Source organism: Esox lucius, chromosome 1 (assembly GCF_011004845.1).
Source record: "Esox lucius isolate fEsoLuc1 chromosome 1, fEsoLuc1.pri, whole genome shotgun sequence".
Classification (NCBI taxonomy): Eukaryota; Metazoa; Chordata; class Actinopteri; order Esociformes; family Esocidae; genus Esox; species Esox lucius.
In genome coordinates, this window is record NC_047569.1 from 36,015,605 (window position 1) to 36,041,232 (window position 25,628).

Genomic DNA, 25,628 nt, shown 5'->3' on the forward strand with positions numbered 1-25,628 from the left:
GATGTTTTCATTAGAGTTTTTGTTTTTATGTTATTGTATTTTTATATTTTACATTTTTCTTGGTAAAGCACATTGAATTGCTTCGATGTATGAATTGTGCTATATAAATAAACTTGCTTGCTTAAAGTTACAGCAAGTAACTAAGTAATGTAATCAGTTACTTTATGGGAACTCTAACTACTTATTATAATGAATTACTTGTAAAATTAACGTTCCCCAACACTGTTGGCAATATACCAAAAACCCAGAGATGCCCTATTGCATAAACTTGTTAACAACACAATTAGAGCAGTAAAAAGTGGTGTGATGTAATACCTGTGATATATGGTCTCTTATAAACAGGATGATTTTAATATTGAACACTGACTGGTTGATAGCCATGATATTTGTAAGTAATAATGTAAGATGGGATGTGGTATATGGCCTATACAACATGGCTAAGAGCAGTTCTTTGACACAACCCATCGATAAGTTCCTGGACACGGTGCTTAGCTGTGGTATATTGGCAATATATTACAAATTCACAAGATGCAGGTTACCAGCACAATTATAGCCCTAAGTGTGATGTGATGTTATACCCATAGTATATGATCTCATATACCAAGGCTTGATCAGCCAATCAGCATTCAGGACTGAAACAAGCGCACGTGTTCACCGGGTCCTCTAACCAGCTCTATGTTCCACCAGCATAAACCTTAAGTAATGATGGACATTCCGAGTCTTTTTGGTGAGCCGGCTCTTCTGTGTCCGTCCCCCTTTAATTGATCTATTCGTCTAATTAATCTCTCGAACGGATGCTCGTTTAAAATGCATAAATTAATGCCAAAACAATAAAGATAAGTTCAAAACTCCAAAAAAAACTAGAATTATATGTTAAAGTTACTGGATAAATACACGTGGAACCCAAATACGTTTTCTCCCGAATATTTATACATTCTTCATTGTGGGTAGGCCTATACAATCCAGTGAATACGTTAACAATTATAGAATACGTTTTTGCCTAACCTGGGACAAATCGTTGACTTCAAAAAAATTTCAAATTAAGGAGCCTAATGAACGACTCATTTCACTCGGTTCCCAACGTTGACCGAAAAGAGCCGGTCATTCGCGAACGACCCGATCATTAGGCTACTTCAGACGCGGTGTGTTCTGGCAGGAATGTCACGTTCTAAACATCATTGCCAGTTGTGGTCTTTTAAAAAATAATACAATTTTGACCTGGGTGCGGGGCAGGTACGACACGCGGGAGAGGACAGACCTAGGAAGAGTAAACACATTTCCTAGCAAGCGCGCACAGAAAGCTGAGCGGAGCAGATGTGTGAAGGTTGTTAGATTGGACATTTTTGATTTTTTTAAAACATTTTTTGGAAAGGGAATGGCATGTCTTATGGCAGCATTTTCTGTTAATAACGCAATTGTCACCAACTCCATCATAATGGTAAGCTCTTACATTTATTCAAAATGTGAATTTGACATTAGCCTATATAGATGGTATTTTCCACGACTTTTTATACATTAATTTAACCTTTATTCAACCAATTCTGTTAGATACACATCTTCTTCAATGTATGTATATAACTAAGCCTGCCTGATCATCATCTTTCTAAATTGTTAATTTCGGAATTGGCGGCAAATTCATATTATTTACAATAACGTTATAACCATCCGCTTATAATTTGGTTTTTTTCAGGCTGTTTTGTGTAACCTAAAGCTCATGAGATACACAATTCATTGACTGCCCTTATTTATAGTAATCGATATTGGATTACTCAAGTTTCATATTTAATTAACAAATACCATTGTTCATTGGTAGGATATCCACATAATTACTGCATGTATATTGTTATTCTTTATGCTCAGAGTAAACTAAGCTTTGTCCGATAGTAACCCCTGCACTCCGCGTATAGATAGAAACAGATTAAGCGACTCCAACAGTAGCCTATTTCCAATTTGCCCGTTGCCTTAATCGTATTGAACTGTTCAGAAATGTTATTTTCAAAAGTGCTTCATTTCAATTAATTGTGAAAAGGCATCCTCATTATATTTAATTATGGAACAATATGACTTCTTCTAGTGTAACTGTTCCACATCAAAAAAGAAAATGTTTCTTGTTTTACACCAGCTTTTGGAAACGTGAGAGGTTTCATTTCTCTAGTAACATTTATCAGCCTTTTACCCCCCCCCCCCCCCCCCCCCACACACACACTCCTAAAATACACTATTCTAGGGCTCACTGTGTGCTGCTGTAATGAAAATGTAAGTCAGTCACTTCATACCCAAACCACCTGTTTGTTTCAACTTTATCTCCATCCTCACCAGAACACCAATGGTCCTCCTGATCTGATGCTGGACCCCAGGGTAGTGTGTGTATCTATCAATGAGGTGGGATCCAGTAATGTAAGCAGTCAACAGACTCCTTTGTTACATGGGCATCTCAAGAAAGTGGAGAACAGTCTCACTGAAGCTCAGCGCTTTTCCTACCTGCCACGTCGACCAGCAGTTAACATTGAATTCAAAGATGTCTGCTATTCAGTTCCAGAGGGACCATGGTGGAGAAAGAAAGGTGAGTGCTTTATAGGAATTTCAGAAGAAACGTCACTAGCCTTGTTCCAGCGTTATGGACTTACAGATGTTTCACAGGCTATCTACAGACTATCAGAAAATATAACGATGACATAAAACTGATAAATACTGGGTGCAAAGGACCGGAGGACAACTATCAATATCAATAGGGTTTAACAACAACAGATTCATACAGAACGCATACAGGAGACTGATATGACAGGTGACAAAAGCAGCAAGTCAGAACGATCTGCTCTACTCTGGTTAGCCTATAGTAACCTCCCTATCTCCCAGTCCTCCTCGAGCCCTGTGGCCCTGAGTCGATCATAAACATGGGCATTTACTAAGCAGGTGTTTGACCGAGCCACGGATGACGCCAGACCTTACAGCTGGTGACCAAAAAAGACCAGATAATTTAAGAACGTAGTTCTTAGTTCTCACAGCTGTATGCCAGTATTAGTTACAAAGAATACAGAACAATGAACTACTGTATGTTGTTATAAAGTTACAGGAGGCTGTGAAACTGTTGAACTATTGAAACATAACTGACTGAAATAGTTTATGGTAGATGTGGCTATTTAGGTCGACTCAGTGGCATACATGTATGCGCTTTCAAAGGTCAGCACTGGAAAATATAGATTATAAGGATAATATGGAAGACGTTTTCATTTGTAAATGATGTATATTGTTTTAGGACGCTCAGGTGTTCTGCGTGGAAAATCACCTATTTCTATGCATTGTTATATTTCCATACTAACAGTCCCACCTGAAAGAGTAATTCATTATCATATCATATTACAGTCTAATATTCAGAATCTTCTACAATCAAATATTCAAATAGTGTCACAATTTACTGCAAAATGTAAAAAGGATCATTTTAGTCATTAAGTCAGACTTGTTAGGTTCTGTTTTTGTTCTGTTTGAGTTTGCCTTACCTTTTGAGCATACTGTAGCCTGTTCTGTTTGGTTTTTGTCCTTTGATTTCGAACATAGATTGGCCTCTTTAGTATTGTTTTCACCTGTGTCTTGTTTGCCCCCTCTTTATGTCCCTATTTATGTTTCTCCTGCCCTCGTGTTTCTTGTTGGTCATTGTCGCTGTCCTTGTAGAGGATATTTTGCATTTGGGAAGAAATGGCATATTTGGCCCATAGTGATTTTGAAATATATGGTTTTAACTCTTAGCTCCAGTTCCAATGTCATCTTTTAATACATGGAACCAGAATTTAATCAAGCATCTGACCACTTATGTAATATTTTATTTTAGGTTAACCAAGATTATAAAACTCCTTTCATAGTAAAATGTTCTAAGCGTGACCATCATCCACATACTAAATGTGGACCAAATGCCAGCAAGTTAGACCTTGTTCTTAGGAGGCTAGGTACTCAACCTTGCTCTAGTAGTTTTGAACGTTTATTGAAATCTGATTTCATGGTGAAAAGGAAGGCTTTTGTGTCAAGAACCTGTTATCAATCAAAGCTCTGAAAAGAAAGTAAGCTATTATGTGTTAGCCTTTTGAATAGACATGTCTCTACTCTCCTGGGTGATTGCACCTACACATGATTCCAGAGGCAGGGTTGTTCGTGAGTTTGCTTCATGCCTTTCATTGGGTTCTTGTGGTAGTCTTTCTCTGAATCTATGTTGGCGTAACTGCTTAGCTGGTTAGTTACTCCGTTATGTCTTTACTAAAAGGGCATTCCTACCATCACAGCAAAGCACTGTGTTCTTCATTAGTCCTCGCCTTCTGGATGTTCACTCGCAGTCAGTCCTGCAACTCCTTCCCTCCTGTCTGTCTTTCTGTCCATCAGACTATGCTTGGTCAGTCAGCCTACAGTAACACACAACAGTTCAGCCTTCAGTGAAATTAAGTGATGTAGTGACTCATGTTGTTTCTAATGTGAATTTAATGTCAATCTATTGTGAATTCTAATGTGACATTTGTCTTAAATGTTTAACCTCATGGACTTGACTGGATGTTTTTCCCTAGCTGTAGAGCTTGGCAACCTTACAGCCTATATTGTATCTGACTGACTGGGTGGTTAAGCTTTCTGGCAATTTATTTTAGTAAATATTTAAAAAATTGTTTCAATCTCGATGATTACGGCTTACAGCTCTTGGAAATCAAAAATCCAGTATCTCAAAATATTAGAATACAATTATAATACAGAAATATCGACCTGAGAAGAGCTCTAATCAGCTAATTAACTCAAAACACCTGCCAAGGTTTCCTAAGTATGTTAATTTATGCACTCAATACTTGGTCGGGGCTCCGTTTGCACAGATTACTGCAACAATGCGGCGTGGCATGGAGGCAATCAGCCTGTGGCACTGCTGAGGTGTTATGGAAGCCCAGGTTGCTTTGATAGCAGCCTTTAGCTCGTCTGTGTTGTTGGGTCTGGTGTATCTCATTTTCCTCTTTGACAATAGCCCATAAATTCTCTTTGGGGTTCAGAACAGGCGAGTTGGCTGGCCAATTAAGCACAGTAATACCATGGGCAGCAACCCAGTTACCAGTTGTTTTGGCACTGTGGGCAGGTGCCAAGACCTGCTGGAAAAGGAAATCAGCATCTCCATAAAGCTTGTCAGCAGATGGATGCATGAATTGCTATAAAAAAAAACCCTGGTAGATGGCTGCATTGACTCTGGACTTGATAAAACACAGTGGACCAACACCAGCAGATGACATGGCACCCCATTTATCACTGACTGTGGAAACGTCATACTGGACTTCAAGCAACTTGGATTTTGTGCCCCTCCACTCCTTAAATTTAGAAATTAAATGCAAAATGTACTTTCATCTGAAGAGAGGACAATGGTCCAGTTATTTTTCTCCTTTGTCCAGGTAAGACGCTTCTGACGTGATCTCTGGTTCAGGAGTGGCTTGACACTAGGTATGTGATACTTGTAGCCCATTTCCTGGACACGTCTGTGCATGGTGGCTCTTGATGCACTGACTCCAGCCTCAGTCCACTCTTTGTGAAGCTCCCCCAAGTTCTTGAATCGGCTTTGCTTGACAATCCTCTCAAGGATGCGGTCATCCCTGTTGCTTGTGCACCTTTTCCTACCACACTTATCCCTTCCAGTCAACTTTCCATTCCAATTCCAATATGCTTTGATACAGCACTGCGAACAGCCAGCCCTTTCAGCAATGACCTGCTTATGAATGTGTCAATGAATGTCTTATGGACAACTGTCATGTCAGCAGTCTTCCCCATGATTGTGGGTGTGTATACTGAAAGCTCAGGGAGTTAATTAGCTGAATAGAGCTCTTCTCAGGTCGACATTTATGTATAATACATTTGATTTCCATGAAATTAAACAAAAAAAGGCTTGAAATGTTTCACTTTATGTGCAATTAATCTAGAATATATGAAAGTGTCACTTTTTTGTTTGTATTACGAGATAAAAAAAAAACTTTTCCGCAGTATTCAAATTTTGAGATGCAGATGGGTATATTCAAAAAAACCTAAAACAACTAAAGTGTACACTGGCCAAATCAGAACAACTAGTAAGAGACAATTTCTCTGATATTTTGTAATTTTTCTGTCTTACAAGTTTTGTGCAAGTCAAGCATTAATTAATCCACCAAATTGAGTGGATAAATTCAATTATGTCCCTCCCTGTTTTGTTCTCTGGGATAAAACATTGTCACAACGTGACTAAAACGTTTTGTTTGGCAGAATGAAGACACCCTTAGGGTAAGCAAAGCTGTTTGCTGGACTGCTGCAAGTACTGAACCAGACTAGGACTACGTTCATACGCTAGTCATACGCTAGTCATACGCTAGTCATACGCTAGTCATACGCTAGTCATACGCTAGTCATACGCTAGTCATACGCTAGTCATACGCTAGTCATACGCTAGTCATACGCTAGTCATACGCTAGTCATACGCTAGTCATACGCTAGTCATACGCTAGTCATACGCTAGTCATACGCTAGTCATACGCTAGTCATACGCTAGTCATACTTCATTTCGTTATTTTATTAATGTGTAAAAACGTTATTGTGCATTGATACTGTAGGCAGTCAACCACGTCAAAGATGGCATCAGCGATAGGTTAGACAACTTTTGCCTGTTTCACACCATAGTCAGATGAATCTGCAGAATTATCTCACAATGATTTAAAAAACAAAAGAGACGTGTCACTCCCTCGACCATTAATTGATAGTTCGGCGTTAGATAACTGAATAGTTCAACATTTGATTAGCCACGTATGGCATGCAAGCTTCAGACATCCTTATCATGTTATAGTGCAGATAATGCATAATGTCAAATTCATTACCAACAGTAACATGCAGTGATTGAAATTAGCTAATATTTTTCCCTAAGTGCATCAGAAATAATGTACAAAACATGACAGGGGCACATGTTGACACATAACTGTCAAATCAACGAGCTTGAAGGAAATGTAGTAACTCTTAACTGAATGGATGTTTGACTTGATGATTATGTTGCCTGACCTCATGGACTGAAGCAGGCTTAGTTATCCCTGCATGCTTTAGGCCTGGGCAGTCAGACAGCCTGTGTTGTTCCTGTTTGACTGAAATGGAAACTGGGCCGTCAAGCTGTCCAGCAAATCTTTGTAATCCACACGAAAAGGAAACTGAGAACTCTCTGGACCAAGTTGACTGCAGCCGCAGCTAAGAGAGCCTGAGCGGATCTCAGCCTGTTACTGTTGGTCAACAAACTACAGTAACCTCAAGAGGGTGGGGCTGATAATGCAGGGAAATGTCATGGTGATTTGTACTTGTGAAGATCAAAATGAAAAGGATGCAGGGTGAGCTGTTTTTCATCTCTCTTGAGCAATACATAGCTAGTGGCTTTTACAAAGTACCATGCCATCTCTTCTTCACTGGCCCAATACATAGCTAGTGGCTTTTACACAGTACCATGCCATCTCTTCTTCACTGGCCCAATACATAGCTAGTGGCTTTTACACAGTACCATGCCATCTCTTCTTCACTGGCCCAATACATAGCTAGTGGCTTTTACACAGTACCATGCCATCTCTTCTTCACTGGCCCAATACATAGCTAGTAGCTTTTACACAGTACCATGCCATCTCTTCTTCAGTGCCCCTGGTGTCTGTCCTCATCATATCACTTATAATACACTGATAACATTCATTTTTGACATGACGTCGTCCTCAAACACATTTCAATTAACCGTGACACTTTATTCAGAGTACAACGTGCATTTAGTGACATGGCAGTCTGTGAATTTTTAACTAGATGGCTTAACCAATCAGACATACAGACTGGCTGTGACCTCACTGTGTCCTTGCTGACTAGCCATCTGTCTGACTGAGAAGATGACAAGCGTGGCTGTTTCTCTGGAAACCCATTAGATTAAATTAGGCCTAGGGATTATATGTTTTTTATTTTATTTAAACTGTATTCATATGTAGATGTTTTGTTTTTTTCTTTTGGAATAACAGATGTCATTATGCAACTTGGATCCACGTTAATTTGTTCCAGGAGTGGGGGGCAGCAGCACCCCAGTCTAGTGGTCGCCTAAACACCTTTGCAAGGTGCCTCCCAAAATATTTTAGCATATAAATATGCGTGAATAATAGCATTACAAATGGGCTAGTGAGAGTTTCGTTTTTGGGTAGCCCCTCTGTGGGACGCGGGCAATGAGCTGACTGGAGTGGCCCTGTCTGGATTGAAAAATTATGGGGGCAGGTCTCTGAGATGGTTATCTTGATTCCTATACAGTCTCAAAAATTCACAGGCATTAGCTGTAAAAATAAGCTATACTGTATATTTTTTTCAAACTGTCAAAATGAAGACCAGAGTGTATGTTTTACTATATCTAAGTCTAAAACATCTGGCTATGTGTGAAAAACAAGATTTGTTGTGATCGTTTTTATAATATTTGTAATATTTTGCTTTTAAACAGTCAGGAGAGGAGAAGGGAAGGTGGGAAGGTTTGAACCCTGGTTTCTAGATTTATATGTGCAATGGGTCATTCATCTGATAATTACTCTTCATGGGCTTTCACTCTAAAAAGTTTTTTACCTAACTCAGTTACTATCATACAATTTACAGTACATGCCTTTATTTTGGAAAAAGGTCACTTTACGATACCGTTCATCAAAATACATACTCTCTGTAAACAAGTACATTCTTTCTAATAGAATCCTTGCTTGTGGTGGTTGATCGATTTCATTTCACCTAGATTGAACCCACCAGATAAGCAGACATGTTGTTCTGTTGTTTACAGTAACAGTATTCGTGATGTAAATGTGTGTGTTCAGCAGGTGGTGGTGGTGTGTGTGTGTAAGTGAGCTCCTGAGTGAGGATGCCTATAGGTTTTGCTTCCCCATTTTTTTAAGCACATCAGAGGATTAATATTCAAGGACTTAGGCCACCGTAAGCTTATAATCATTGCCACGGCTTTTTTTTCCCAGAAGTATGTAAGTAAGGGGTCTGTTTTCTGTTTTATAATGGAAATCACACAACTGAAAAACACACAGCCTCATTTTATTTCATCTTTGGCATAGGATTCTGGTATGGCAGTTTTAACCATAGATAGTAGAACATGCTTTGTGCCTGGTTTTAACTCTCCTCATGCATTCTTAGAATTTGAACAGGGTGTCACAAAGGGATGTCAGCATCAATGTAACTATGCGCATCTCAGTTTGTCCAATCATGAGTAGCCTTCTTCTGCTGTGGCCCCTGGGAGGGATTTGGTTGGTGGGCTGAGCTGGTCACTTCAGATGAAAGACCCAAAAGACACATCACTTTGAATATGATGTCCTATGACTTAATTGGCCATATTCTCAAAGCCACTCGGAGTCGGGGGACATCAGGGTTTAAAATTTGCATGGGACAAGTAATCCTAGATCAGTGCTCTTACTCCGTTTTCTTTATCTGGGTAGGGCCAGTGGAGCAAGACGTCTCACTGGTAAATATTTTTGGTTTGGGCATCTCACAAAGCGGGGGGTGTTTTTATGTTCTAAAAATGGCGCTGTGCTGCATGGCTGGTTGAAAAACGAGGAGTTTGTGGGTGAGGAACACTGGCAAGGTGTCCACTTCCCTTTGAACGTGTCACTCATTGCTTCAAGCCACACCCTGCCACACCCACAAAATGAAAGTGAGAGTTCTGTTCTGTTTGTGTGAAGATTGTCACGTCACACAAATGTGATGGTTTAGTAGCTTAAAGTTTGATCAACGGTGAATTTGTCTTTCATAATAATCACTTGGGCCTAATGCTTAATCAGTATTTTGCCAAAACCAAGCCTACAATATCAATGCAGTTTCCGTGTTCAAACGTGAAAACAACTTTTTCAGTGATGACGGTCCATTTTGAATTTCTATCTTGTCAAACGCTGATTAGAGAGATATAATCATTACGTTAGATTGACTCTTGCCCCCCCCATTGCCTGCCATACCCCTGCTCAGCATCAACATGTAATCTATTTAGGGACACCCATGCAAAGCAAGGACTGAGCTCATGGGCCATGTTGTTTTGGAATCCACTGTGACCTGCTTCTGCTGTATATCCTACAGTGCATTAAATGTGGACTAGAAATGAACTGTGGATGGTATGTTATGAGTCGGCATTGATGTGACATCAATTCAAATGTCATGGCTTTATTGCACACGGTTTATGGAAGGACTGCTTGGACTGGTCCTCTTCTTGGGCTAATTAAGCCTCAGGGAGCGCAGAGTAAATGCTGGGTGTTCGTGCATCATAAGCTGAGGGAGACCCCCAGCGCTCATCCTCCTTGCCAGCTCTGTCTGCCCCTGTATTAGTGTGTCTCAGGAGAAGGGGAGGGGAAGCCTGTCTCTCATATCCATACCCTGCATCTCTTACACAAACAGAAAAACATGAAGTCCAACACAGCAGCTGTCCAAATGCATGCCACAAGCTTCCCCTTTTAATGCCTGGTACTGTTCTCTCCATCTTCCCTCTTGTACCCGCTCACCTCTGTTCTTCCATGTCTGTCTCCCTCTCCTCTCATCTCTATTCTTCCATGTCTGTCTCTCTGTCTCTCATCTCTAGTCTTCCATGTCTGTCTCCCTCTCCTCTCATCTCTATTCTTCCATGTCTGTCTCTCTGTTTTTCATCTCTATTCTTCCATGTCTGTCTCTCTGTCTCTCATCTCTATTCTTCCATGTCTGTCTCCCTCTCCTCTCATCTCTATTCTTCCATGTCTGTCTCCCTCTCCTCTCATCTCTATTCTTCCATGTCTGTCTCTCTCCTTTCATATCTGTTCTTCCATGTCTGTCTCTCTCCTCTCATCTCTGTTCTTCCATGTCTGTCTCCCTCTCCTCTCATCTCTATTCTTCCATGTCTGTCTCCCTCTCCTCTCATCTCTGTTCTTCCATGTCTGTCTCCCTCTCCTCTCATCTCTGTTCTTCCATGTCTATCCCTTTTGTTCTCTAGCAGTTGCATGCTAATTGCAGATCAACATGAATTGAATATAAACGATTTAACTGATTTAACTTAAACAGTTGCAGGCATCAAATTAAAATGGGCATGTATTTTTCCAAAAAACATACAATTTCTCCGTTTCAACATTTGATATGTTGCACACCTTTTTCATGAGGCCAGGTTGACAAAATCCAAAGTTGTTAAATACGTTTTCTTCGCAGTCATTAAATCATATTGGTTTTGACTTTAGTTATGAGAAATTACTCTCATTTTATTGTAAATTTCACCAAAGTTCTTTATACACAGCAAATTGACTACAACTCCTGATGACTTTTTTTTTTTATTGAGACTGTGTGCAGAATTTGTCTCAGGGTTATTTATCTGTATCCCTCATACTCAATTAGGGGCCTCAAACCCAGTTCAACCCTCATGTCAGAGACTTTCGATCTGGCACACCAGGGGAGTATCATTGATAAAGAGGTTGAACAGAAAACCAGCAGGCTTCGGACCTCTTATGGAAAGATTTTAGCACTGCTGATTTAAGTCTTATGCACCTGAAAGTCGAACTAAAGTAATTTCTTTTGATAGTGTTTATTTGTAAAAAAGAAAAAGTACATATTTATATTAATATATATAGTAATAAGAACACTTACTACCCAAATAAATGGCCTTTGGCCTATGGCTCCACAGTACTGTATATTTTCACAATCCAATTCCAAGTACACACACCTGGACAGCATTATTGCACGATGGAAAAATAACTCTAAAGTAAATCCAACTCACTTCTACAGCTGCCAACCAATTCCCACTCTATAACTTTGAACCCAAATTGTTCGGTTAATAAATACTAGTTATCCAATTACAAAGCTCAGATGTAATGCAGTGTGTGATTTAAACATTATGTACGCTCGGTCCAATGAACTGTAATACATCCTATTATGTGCTCATAGGGTGTAATACAAATCTATTCAGAGTTGGTAGCATGTCTTGTCTTTACCAGACACTATAAAAAGAAAACGTTCCTGACTGATCTTTTAGCTTTTGTTAAAATTTTAATTGTGGGGAACCCAAAAAACACACTAAATGTTTCCTTCAATCACTTTTTGAAGAACCATTTGGAAAATATATTTGATAGGGTTTGTTGTTCTGTGGCATCTGAGAGCCACATATAATTGTTCTTGGCCTCCGAGTTTGTTAAATAACAAAACATTTCTCAGTAGTTATTTTTGTTAAAAGATTTGGTTATATATATTTTTGCCAGTAAAATCCACAAGAGTTCAGAAAAGGCCTTCAGTTTCATATGAAATAATATTAGAGGGTGTATAGTGGGCTGAAACATAGACTGGTGGTCTAAAACACAAACTGGAGCTCAACACCTGGGTTTGGTATTTTATTAGTTTTTACATCATACTAAATGTTTCAGGTAACAAAGCAAACCGAGCTGTATGCACATGGGTGTTAAGTATTAACTAAACATGGTATGATGAACTGACCTCCTGAACCAGTCATTTACCAATGCATGGCCTACACACACTGTCCTTACAGGAGAGGGGCTAGTAAAGTGCATCCTCTCCTCCTTGTAGTGTAGCACCAAGTTCTTCCGTTTGGGTTCTCCATTAATAAAAGGGGACAAGAAAGGTCGGAGGTATTTGTGTTTCGCTCTGACGGATTATAACAGACAATCCAATTAAACTGGCAGCTACTGCAATCAACTGGATTAGCATTCTGCTAGCTACAGCCATTATATAAACAGCAGGTTACTACAGGCCATTCTGCTCCCTTATGCTTACAGCTGGGTGATGATTTAATTAACACGAATTCAGTGTGTTATCAGATACGATTTGAGACTGTGTTTCTGAACTCCAGTCGGCCTACTGAGGCTCTAGCCAAGGTTGACATTTTTCATTTTAGCACAGCTTTTGGGGCAGCAGGTACCCTAGCGGTTAGAGCATCTGGTCAATAACCGGCAGGCTGCTAGATCAAATCCCCAAGCCGGCAAGGTGAAATGATTGTCATTCCTGTCCCTGAGCAAGGCAGTAAACCCTAACTGGTTTGTTGCTGAAAAATAAAACTCAGTCAATAAACCTGGTAAAATAAGGATACCTTATTTATTATTTTTGCTTCAGATCCAGTGGAGGATGAGGAGATTGCAATGTAATAGGCACCCAACCAGGTGGGCTCATTCACTTGGAAAACAAAACCAAATTCATATAACCCCTTTTTTCAAAAACACAAAGAATGTTTTATCCATGACGAAGGGAATGTTGTGGTTGGAGACAGGTACTGTGTGAAGCTGAAAGCCTGAAGTGCCATTGTAAGGTTGATAGAGGGTTTTAAATGGTTCTGCTTTCTTTTGTGCATGGCTCTCAGGTTACAAGACCCTTCTGAAAGGAATCTCTGGGAACTTCACCAGCGGGGGCTTGGTGGCTATCATGGGTCCCTCAGGAGCTGGGAAGTCTACGCTGATGAATATTCTGGCTGGCTACAGGTGACCCACAGTGTTGACATCTAACACTCACTGATAGACAATTTACTGTACATAAAGAAACAGGCCACATTTACAGTTCTGGATATTTAAAGGTTGCCATTACAAAATGCCTTGCTGCTGCCTGCTATTAGCACAGGACAACACCAAGCGACAACTTCATTTGCTATCATCTAACATTAGCCCTCGTCAAGAAATGCAGGTTCATTAATGTAGTATATGTTTGTAAGACCTTTTTCAGTCAATTTCTACATCGGAGATACAATGGGCCTCTTTACGCCTATGTAGATATTCCATTGAAAATCAGACGGCTCCAACCACAATAGTCATTTGCAACATTAACAGTGTCTACACTGTATTTCTAATCAATTTGATGTTATTTCAATGGGCAAAAAATTAGCTTTTCTTTCAAAAACAAGGACATTTCTAAGTGACCCCAAACTTTTGAACAATAGTGTATGTTTTGTTGATGTTTTTTACAGCCATTTCTTATCATTTAGGCTCGTCTATTGTATTCCGATGATTAAAATAAAAAAATTACCCAATATTTAAATCAATTATTTTCTCTTTTCTTCACCCAAAATAATCCTAATCTGGACTGTGTGGGTTGTGATGACACTTACTCGTGGTCTCAGTTTCGGCTGCACCCACCCAGATATATGTGTGTGCATGCGTGACTGTGATTGGCTTTGGACAAACGTCTCAAGGTTGAAAGCACGTTAGTATTTCTGCCCTGTATCTGCAGGGAGACGGGAATGAAGGGGAAGATCCTAATCAACGGCCAACCTCGTGACCTGCGGTCCTTCAGGAAGGTGTCGTGCTACATCATGCAGGACGACATGCTCCTGCCCCACTTCACAGTTCAGGAGGCCATGATGGTAGTTTTTTAAACCGACATCTAACATGAGAAGCACCATCTGAAGAGCTACTTTATATGAATATGTCTGTGTTAACCAAAATATCAGATAGCATCTTCTAATCCCCATGTCTTTATTTGCAAGATTTCAGCAAATAAAACTAAACCATTAAAACTACAGACCTGCTTAGGGTAGACACTCTGGGACACTTTTGTGGTATGACCGAAATACTTCTGGATGTTTCCTAGGTGTCTGCAAATCTGAAACTACAGGAAAAGGATGAAGGCAAGAGAGAGATGGTAAGAGAGTTTCATCGGTACTGCTTCAGAATCCTCCTCAGCTTAATTTCCTTTGTGTTCCACGACCCCTGAACTGGAAACTAGGACCAGTTACCAGTTCGGCACTGGAGTGTTATGGAGTGATTCATTGCAATAATGAAAGGCTGGTAGGGAGTTTGTACAGTTTGTGGTCTCTGTAGAGAAGCCTTTGCTAAATGAAATGAAATAATAAATGATAAATGGTCACGTATTATTTGGTCCCTCATACACAGATGGTTTGCACTAAGGGTTACCCTAGATCTCTGATTAATTAGACACACGGTGTGTCAAGGGATTGAGAGGGAGTGGAGGGATTACTGGTGTAAACTGTCCAATGTTGTTCTTAGGTTAGGGAGATCCTGATGGCCCTTGGACTACTTGAGTGTGCAAAAACCCAGACGTCACGTCTTTCAGGGGGGCAGAGGAAAAGGCTTGCCATTGCCCTGGAGCTTGTCAACAACCCTCCGGTGATGTTCTTCGATGAGCCAACCAGGTCAGGAGCTCCTTTTGCACATACCACAGAACACATGCCAGTGTGTCAGTGGCAGGTCAAATCCTTACGTGACAAAGGATTATGATGTGCCACGGTCTAAGCCTACTGTACTCTCCATGTTTAGAATCTTGGTTAAAGGGGGCAATTTGTCTTTTTAGACTTCCAATTTATTCATGTAATTATCCATACATTAAGAATTAGGAATTTCATTTATAAATGCATCATGAGGCTTTTTAAAATGCCTTAACCCAAAATAGAACTTTGTTTTGTATGGAAATATATATATTTTTTTTTATACCTACATTCAGTTTCTGGGAGTTATTTTTCTTTAAATATCCACAGAACATGGTTAAACCCTTTATAAATTATGTTTTGAATATATACATTGTAGCATTTATTTACAACTCAGTTTTCAAAAAAAGTTGGGACGCTGTGTAAAATGCTAATATATACAGAATGCAAAGATGTGCAAGTAATTTACCCTTATATTTAATAGAAAATAGTACAAAGAAAACATATCAAATGTTGAAACTGAGAAATTTTATTCATTTTGAATGTAATGCCACCAACACGTTTCAAAAAGATTTCATAAAGAAAAATCCCTTCACAACATCCAGCCAGGTGAAGAACACTCTCCAGGAGGTAGGCCTATCATTATCCAAGGATACCACGAAGAGAAGACTTCAAGAGAGCGAATACAGAAGGTTCACCACAAGGTGCAAACCATTCATAAGCCTCAAGAATAGAAAGGCCAGATTAGTCTTAACCAAAAAAAACATCTTAAAAAGCCAGCCCAGTTCTGGAACAGCATTCTTTGGACAGATGAATCTAAGATCAACCTGTACCAGAATAATGGGAAGAAAAAAGTATTGAGAAGGCTTGGAACTGCTCATGATCCAAAGCTCTGGCTGGGCCATTCCAAAACGTTAATCTTCTTCTGGTGAAGCCATGCTTTTGTGGATTTGGATGTGTGCTTTGGGTTGTTGTCGTGTTGAAAGGTGAACTTCCTCTTCATTTTCAGCTTTCTAACGGACACCTGAAGGTTTTGTGCCAAAATTGCCTGATATTTGGAAATGGTTCATAATTCCCTCCACCCTGACTAAGGCCCCGGGTTCCAGCTGAAGAAAAACAGCCCCAAAGCATGATGCTGCCACCACCATGCTTCACTGTGGATATGGTGTTCTTTGGGTGATGTGCAGTGTTGTTTTTGCACCAAACATACCTTTTGGAATTAAGGCCAAAAAGTTCAACCTTGGTTTCATCAGACCATAACAGATTTTCCCATGTGCATTTGGGGGACTTGATGTTTGTTTTTGCAAACTTCAGCCGGGTTTGGATGTTTTTATTTGTAAGATAAGGCTTCCGTCTTGCCACCCTACCCCATAGCCCATTCATATGAAGAATACAGGAGATTGTTGTCACATGTAGCACACAGCCAGTACTTGCCAGACATTCCTGCAGTTCCTTTAATGTTGCTGTAGGCCTCTTGGAAGCCTCCATGACAGGTTTTCTTCTCATCTTTTCATCAATTTTGGAGGGACGTCCAGTTCTTGGTAATGTCTCTTTTGTGCCATATTTTCTCCACTTGATGACGACTGTCTTCACTGTGTTCCATGGTATATCTAATGCTTTGGAAATTATTTTGTACCCTTCTCCTGACTGATATCTTTCAACAGTGAGATTCCTCTGATGCTTTGGAAGCTCTCTGCGGACCATGGATTTTGCTCTGAGATGCAACTAAGAAAATGTCAGGAAAATCCTACTAGAACAGCTGAACTTTATTTGTGATTAATCAGAGTCACTTTAAATGATGGCAGGTGTGTAATGACTTCTATTTAACATGAGTTTGAATGTGATTGGTTAATTCTGAACACAGCCACATCCCCAGTTATAAGAGGGTGTGCACACTTATGCAATCTGGTTATTAAGGTTTAAATTTCAGTTTGTTTTTCAGTTTGTTTTTCAATGGAATTGTTCACATTATAGGTCACATTAAAAGTGGGAAAAGTTCTGACATGATTTATCTTTGTCTCATTCTTGTCTCATTCTTCACAAAAACCTGGCATTTTCACATGGGTGTGTAGACTTTTTATATCCACTGTATCTCTGTGTCTGTTGGAACAATGTGATATTCTCCTTCCTCCCATTTGGATTCTGATTAGGAAAGACTACATCTCATCAGCAGTCCCTAAGGATTTAATACGGCAATCAACATGCAGCCGTTGGTTTCCCTTGGGTTTAGATGTGCCCCATCTGCAGGGATTAGCCTACTGCTTGAAGCTCACACTAACTTGTCTCTTGGCACTATGACAGAAGGAGGGCGGAAATTAACTGACAGTACAGTACATTTGTTGTTGTTGATAATATAATGAAAATTATTTTGTTTTTGATGAGGTAACTTTAAATGTCAAACTGACAGTGTTTTTCTTATTTAATGTGTTTTTATCAGGGAGTCTGAGACAAGGTTCTCTTTTCCTAATGAGCCGTGCCATCTACACATATGAATAATGTACCGTAAATAAAACGTGGTGTGGTTTAGTTAACACGTTTTGGCAGCCATAAACATTCTGAAGTGGTCTTGTCACTTAAGGGGCACAAAACACTGGTTTGTAATGACACCAACTAGTCTTTGTTGCTTTGTGCCCAACGGTGTTTGAAAGGAGGACAAGTCATGTGATCGCGGTCAGCTGTCACTTTAGCTGTGCAGAAGTCGCTACATTCCTTGCTTTGTCATTGTGCCCTACAAACAAACTCTGTCCCCTAAACCCTGTTTTGCAGTGGCCTGGACAGTTCCTCGTGCTTCCAGGTGGTGTCTCTGCTGAAGGCTCTGGCCCAGGGGGGACGCACTGTCATCTGTACCATCCACCAGCCCAGCGCCAAACTCTTTGAGCTCTTCAACAAGGTCAGTCACCCACCTGGCCTGCTGCTAGACCTGAGTCCCAGATCTGCCGAGAGTTGTCTTTGAAACCCCGGCGGAGCTGTCGTCAAAACACAAGCAGCCCTGGGATTCTTTTTAGAATCTACTGCATGGGAATCTACAGTGTTAAAGAATCACTGACAATACAGACTCACAGATGGAACTACCCAGCTATGTGGTGCAATTAATGTGAATGGTACCAATAAAACACACGCTTATCTACTTGTTTAACAATGTCAGAAACGGTGTGTGTTTATCTATGGGTGGAAAGGATTCTGTAAACAGAAATTACATCATAGAGCTGTCATAATACAACAGGATGAGACTAGCAGCGTTAGTTCTACTGATTTGAACAAATCCCGATTTTGTTGATTTTAGCGTATTCCAAATTGGAAAGGGGAAAGGGATATTTTGGGCTTAGACTTGCCCGAAACTTGCGAAGAGAGTGGAGTGGTCTTTGTTACCGGAGCCGATACTTATTCTATCTCTTCCCTTAACATCCACAAAAAAATGTACTCGATCAGTGACACAAGACTTTAGTTCTGATTTAACCAACAGTGCGGGAGTAGGCAGATCCAGCTGTCTTGGAGGGCCGAAGCACTTCTCCTTTTCAACCTCTCTCAAGCAGTGGACCAATTTACACCTAGGACACCATGCGCCCTCAAAGAACTCATTGCAAACCCCTGACAAAGGGTGACTTAACAAAAACATTATTTTAGTCCTTTTGATTGGAGCATAGCGCTGAATTACAACAAGAGTTGCTTTGTGTCTGTCGTGCACTGCAGTCAGGTCTTAACTGTGAGTTACTTTGAAAGGCCACAAGCTTGGCCAGTGAACTGCGTACTGATTGCGATGCGTCTGTCTGTGTCCTCCCCAGCTGTATGTCCTTAGTCAGGGCCAGTGTATCTACAGAGGTGAAGTGCCTAACCTGGTCCCTTACCTCAGAGAGCTGGGCCTCAACTGCCCAACGTACCACAATCCTGCCGACTTTGGTGAGAAAACTTCACCAGTTCAATGAAGAACAAGTCGTGTGTTGTCATCTGTTTTAATGAACTTGTGTAGATGCACATATCAGTATATTCTGGAATTGATATACACCCCATCTTGTTCAGGAATCATTTTCCAGATTATGTAAGGAGTTCTAAACACTGTTAGTTAAACAGAAGCAGATGATCATTTTCTAAATGGTTTCCTATGTTGTACTCACCTGGGTTTCTCCATTCTCTCTTTGATCCCAGTGATGGAGGTGGCATCTGGAGAGTACGGAGATCAGACAGCTCTTCTTGTGAAGGCAGTGGAGGAGAGGAAATGTGAGAAGGACTACAAGACAGACTTGGATGGACCACTTAACCCCTTCCTGTGGCACAAATCTTCAGACGAGGTAAAAGGGAGATTTGTGCATTAATACAACTCTCACTGGATTCCAATTGTTTCAAGTTAAGTTTAAGAGTCCTTTACATGGGTAGTAAATTTAGTTTGTTTATCTCTGTCTTCTAAGGACTCCTCCTCTGGTGAGGGCTGCCACAGTTTTTCGGCCAGTTGTCTCACTCAATTCTGCATCTTGTTCAAAAGGACGTTTCAAAGCATCCTTAGAGATACGGTAAGACAGACTGTCTGCCATCTACTGGTTTTGTTTGGGTACTGCAGCAGCTTCCAGTCTCTGAATTCTGATAATCGATGTTGATTATCAGACAGGATGGTGTCAATCCCCAACACTTCAATAAGATTCAAAAGATAACAGGAGCATGACATGAACAAAAAAACCCTACCCTTAAATAAATGCAACATGCAACAATTTCAAAGGTTTTACTGAGTTACAGTTCTTGAAAGGAAATCAGTCCATTGACATACATTTTATTTGTCCCAATTCATATATGCTTCTGTTAGTCAAAAATACCTTTGATTCAGAGCATCCCAACATGCTCAATAGACGACATGCTTTTTCCTGGGGAGTATGCAGGCCATGGAAGTAGTGGGACATTTGCACTTCCAGATCATTTTGACATGGGGTAGTGCATTATCATACGGGAACATGAGACGATGACAGTGGAAAAGCTTTATGTGGAGGTCCTGGGCTTGCATGGTTACACCTGGTCTGCGGTTGTCAACACGAAAAAGAAACAAATAGACAGACAAAGCAAATATACAAAACAAATTGTTCTGATGTGTTTATCCTCCTCTGCCCTTCCTGCGCTGGTTCTGCAGGTGTTGACTCATTTAAGAATCACCTCTCATATCGGCATTGGGATTCTGATTGGCCTGCTCTACCTGGGCATCGGCAACGACGCCAAGAAAGTCCTCAGCAACTCTGGCTTCCTCTTCTTTTCTATGTTGTTCCTGATGTTTGCTGCTCTCATGCCCACTGTGCTAACCTGTGAGTATTCTCAGCTGTTATTTCACAATTTGATGTATGACGAACGAACTCTATAAATAGGGATGCACCGATACCGATACAGGGTATCAGGCCGATACTGGGCTCATATACTTGTACTCGCACTCACAGAAATATGCCTATACCATGAACCGATACACCGCCATGGAAACATTAAGTGAAACTCGATGGTTGCCTCTGGCATCAACATAGAATATAGAACTTGGTACAGCGGGAAGACGGAGATGTCAGCAATTACACAAGTAAAGTACAAGTCCTGCTCCCCTAAATTGTCCAGTAGCAAAATAAAAACACTAATGTAACACAAGGAATTTGATAAAATATCGGTGGACACAACACAGCGCAGAGTTCTAGGAGTATGCTAACGCTAGCCGTGCAGAACCACAACAACAGCAAACTCCAACACTGGAGAAGCGAAATAAAATGTCCAGGGACAGCCCACGGTCAGAAATAAATGAAAGAGCAGAGTATGAAAAGATTCAATGAATCGCGCAGTTTAGTATCGCACGAGCTCCAGAGCAGAGCAACGACGTCCAGTCCTGCACGTTCAGAGTATCAAACTAGCTTGTGAGTTCAGAAAATGTACTGGCTGTGTCTGTGCATGCACACGTTTGCGTTGAACGGTCAGTAAGTGGCTGTCACATTGATATAAAGGTAGCCATTGTCTGAGCGACAACCAAAGGGAAGAAGCTAACTGGCACAACTCGATAGCTACAATGGATTAGCGTCATGCAGGCACTCTATTAATGCGGCAGCGCAATAAGACCATCGGTTTTGGTATTTTGCCCTCAAAATAAAATTCTGCGATGGTTTGTGTTAATTGTTTATATATTGTAAGAAAAAACTATTTCGGATAAAATATAAATTACTATTTAATTAATACATTGTATAAGGTAAATAATATTATAAGGTGGAGCACACTGAGAAATGGTTAGAGCTTAAAGTAAGTTAACGTAGAGAACCACACCATGTTTATAGGGGACTAAACTTAGTTTTTTTTACTGAAAGAAATCCTAACTAGTGCATCTTTGAGTACTCGGTATCGACAAGTACCCAAATATAAGTACTCCTACTTGTACTCGGTCTGAAAAAAAGTGGTATCGGTGCATCCCTAGTTATAAGCCACTGCATACAGTATGTTAGATTTTGACCGTGTTGAGCTTTACCTTATTTCTGTTTACCTAAATGAAATGACTGTTTTCGATCTAATGCAGTCCCCTTGGAGATGGGAGTGTTCCTAAGGGAGCACTTGAACTACTGGTACAGTCTGAAGGCTTACTATCTGGCCAAGACCATGGCGGACCTCCCCTTCCAGGTAGTTAAAATGCCCAATAAAACTCTGGAGAGTTAGGGTTATTTATAGTAGTGTGTGCTGTCCTTTTAAATCTGCAAATTGAAATATAAAACATATATGATTTCAAACATAATGATTCTATCATTCACTGAGAAGAGCAGAGGTATGGTAATAAAATAAAACTGTTACAGGAGATCAAAGGGGCTTTAGCGTAGGGATCAAAAAGCCATTCTGTCAGATTTTTTTGACAAATCCCACAATGACATTATATAACGGGGGCTTTACACTCCAACAGACATACCCCTGTGTTCTGAAATAAGAGACAAAAAGGTTTACTACGTGTTCTCATTTATTGTGTTTCACTGCTGTGGCTCTTTTCACTAATTCAATATGATTATTTCAGAGCACAAACAGTAATAATTTGATTATATGTCAATTGTGGTCCATATGTTTTCCACTTAGGAACTGTTCAGTTTGAGGAATATGTGGTGCACTCATTCCTTGAAAACCAACAGCATCTTCCCTCCTGCTGTGCTCTTCACCAAGGCATTTAATTAACCCCCCAAAACTGCATTTTGGGTCACTGCCCTGTCACTGTTTTTCCAACATCCTAGCGCATTGCTAATTGTACAAGCAACAGCATTGCTAATTGTACAAGCAACAACGCGTGCAGCTGCGGTGTGTGTATTGAAGGTGAACGTTTCCTGACAGAGGAATCACTACATCCACAAATGCACAGTCAGGGATTATTCTATTCTTGCTTCTCAGATAGTGTTTCCAGTTGTCTACTGCAGCATCGTCTACTGGATGACATCCCAGCCACCTGACGCCGTACGTTTCATCCTGTTCCTTGCGCTGGGAGTCCTCACCTCTCTCGTGGCCCAGTCTCTAGGACTGCTAATAGGAGCCGCCTCCACCTCACTACAGGTACGGTCCTCACCCACCTGACAACTGACAGACTGTCACTGCTGTGCTTGTCACCTTTGCGATGTACGTATTAACGGCGGCGGTGACCATTTACATTGTGTCCTAAGCAAACCCCATTGACCCCAGTAGCTTCCGTTGTCTCAGTGAGTCAAATCCAGTCTCTGACGCTGGTGCTTGGTCCTTGTCCCAGGTTGCTACATTCGTCGGTCCGGTGACGGCCATCCCTGTTCTGCTTTTCTCTGGCTTCTTCGTCAGTTTTGACACAATTCCATGGTATCTTCAGTGGATGTCGTACATCTCATATGTCAGGTAAGTGCATTAAGCCCTATGGTATAAACCAACAGATTGACAGATTATTTTCAGACAATGTCCATTTTACTGAGATAAAACCATGTATTCGACATTTGAACAGTAATGTTCATGATCATTAGCAGCGCTATTAAGCCGTTTCCTTTCATTTTGTAGGTATGGCTTTGAAGGTGTTATCCTCTCCATCTACGGGCTGGACCGGGAGGACCTCCACTGTGACAAGGATGAAACATGCCACTTCCAGAAATCTGTGGCCATCTTGAAAGAGCTAGACGTGGAAGACGCTAAACTGTACCTTGACTTCATTGTGCTTGGCGTCTTCTTTGTGACCTTTCGAATCCTTGCGTACTTTGTGCTGCGCTACAAGATCAGTGCAGAAAGGTAGGCTGGGGAGAGGGGGTAGGATGAAGAAGGCCCAGATCCCAGGAAAGGCTCCTTCAAGCTGGGATGCAGCTTCTTGAGACACCCCGTTTCTCCTCTGGACAGTTGCCCTGAACCACGCCATGTAAAACAGACCGTCCGGGGAAGGTACTGAATACACATGCCAGTTGTGTGAAGGTGTGCATGCTGTATGCATCTACTGTGCCTACACAAAGATGGCAAAGCAGGGTTCAGTGTCTCAGACCATTGCAGATTCCAAGATTACAGAAACTTTCTAGTTTAAAAACCCAAGTCTATTGGGTTGTTGAAGGCAAGAAGCAAGAATGTAGATGTAATTGCCTTGTGCAGTATTGCAGTACATGCAAGAGTTTGGTGTTGATAGTCTCTTGACTAGTCTGTAGTATTCAAACTGGTGGAATAGCTTACTAGAAGGACAAAGGAAAAGTCACACTTAAACAGGAGCTGGTCTCCAGTGAGTGTATATTATATAGAACTGCCAGATCAAACATAGCTAATCCAGGATCATCTTTAAACAAAAGGAGATCTACAGTATAGCTTGTTGCTATGTTATATCAAATAAATCGCATATTTTAATCATATGACAGACTTTACAGTACTGGGATATAGTTAATCATATTTGAGACTGGCATTGCTTACTCTGGGAGGGGTTTCCAGAAAGAATTGATTCACTTTACAAGCCAGCCGGTCTTTCGGCAAGGCCATGAAATCTTCTGTGTTGTAACCAACAAATTCATCAAACCAAGCACGGTCGTGGCATGGGCGAGGAAAATCTTCTGTGCTTGAAGAATCAAATGAATCAGCACTGTCCCACTACTGATACGTGTATGCATATGGGTTTTTGAGAAAAATGAAGCATCCCGGATCAGGGGCCTGTGCTTGGGATTACAGGGCTTGGATAGTTCCAGGAAAACGGGGCATATTACCTCTGATGTGGCCGTAGCAGGCTTAGTATTTAAGTATCTCAAGTCTGAGGCATCAAGCAAAACTATGTGGTTTTAATGGAAAATATAATGCAGTTTTATATATTAGTCACATTCAGTCATGTAAAAGGAATTGAGAAATATTGAGAAATACCTAGAATTGAGACATGGCTTACACTGGTTAACCCTCTGTCACACGGTCAAATCATTACAACAAACATATGACATTCTGAGCTTGGGTTTGTATATTCTGTCAACCATACCAAAGGGATATAATACTGCCAGCTTTCTATAAGCTATGACGTGACCTCCTGGGAGCTTGTCCATACGCAGGTTTTTATTTGTTAGCCAAAGCGGGAGGAGCATGCCATGTTACACACTGCCCACATTACAGTATGTAAACCTCAAGTGTATTGGAATATAAAGCAGTGTGAATGCATTAAAGGGATAGTTCACCCAAATTGCAAAAAGTACACATTGGTTTTTTTACCCAGTAATCTATGTATGGACAAGACCCCAATCCATGCTTTGGTTTTGTTTATCCGGTATCGGTCTCCAAATGCTGACTTCTGACTATTCATGGCTTAAATCCAATGTGCTATATAGGTGAACTATGCCTTTAAGATATGAATTAAGCATAAAAATGGATGTACAAATTGCATAATGACAGCAGGACTGCTTGAAAGTAATTAATCAGCTCCATTTATCCTGTGGTTTACTTATATGGCTGTAATAATTATTGTGTATATATTTTTTTTATTAAACATGAGACTGTTTTACTTTGCTTTTGAGTACCTACTTGTCACATATATTCTCATCATCTGTCTTCTGGTTATGGGTTAGGGTTAAAGTATGGAGAGGATGATAAGTAAACCAGAGCCAGCTGTTCTTTTCCCATTGAAAATAAATATTTCTGTGTAAATTGCAATTTCAGTTTCATCTGAGCTTGCTCAAAGTTATGGATTATTTGTCAAGCAAATAAAAAAACAAAAAAAAAAACATCTTAGTTTTCAAATAATTGCAAAGTTATTAAGTCACAGATGCTCTTGCTTAATTATTATTTAGTTGAAATTTCAATTCAATTTCATTGCCCTGAACCCTGACCTACAGACATTCAGCTGGACATAATTATGGTTAGAACACACAATCTACATGCATGAATGTATGTCTTGCTGCACATTAAAACGTCTGACATTGATTTACTAGTTATTGAACTGTCATTGATCGATTGCGCTTACACTTTATTAGTAACTTTCTTTTTCAGTTCTAGATTTGAGTCACATCAATAATCATCTCTATTTTATCAAAGTGGAGCACTTCAGTTGAACGATGACGTTAAAAATACCCGGGACTATGGATACAAGTATTGT

At 40.4% G+C, this 25,628-nt stretch overlaps 1 protein-coding gene across 1 annotated transcript; it reads left to right on the forward strand.

Moving 5' to 3' along the window:
- The first annotated feature begins 1,036 nt into the window (after positions 1-1,036).
- Positions 1,037-25,037, forward strand: abcg1 (ATP-binding cassette, sub-family G (WHITE), member 1). The gene is made up of 15 exons (XM_010898501.5): positions 1,037-1,438; positions 2,320-2,563; positions 13,316-13,433; positions 14,176-14,308; positions 14,536-14,586; positions 14,952-15,097; positions 17,876-17,999; positions 18,892-19,006; positions 19,253-19,395; positions 19,513-19,614; positions 20,220-20,388; positions 21,621-21,721; positions 22,469-22,627; positions 22,818-22,936; positions 23,093-25,037. Exons 1-15 carry the CDS (start codon positions 1,376-1,378, stop codon positions 23,319-23,321), a joined length of 2,016 nt encoding a protein of 671 aa, XP_010896803.1. The 5' UTR covers positions 1,037-1,375; the 3' UTR covers positions 23,322-25,037.
- Positions 25,038-25,628: the final 591 nt, after the last annotated feature.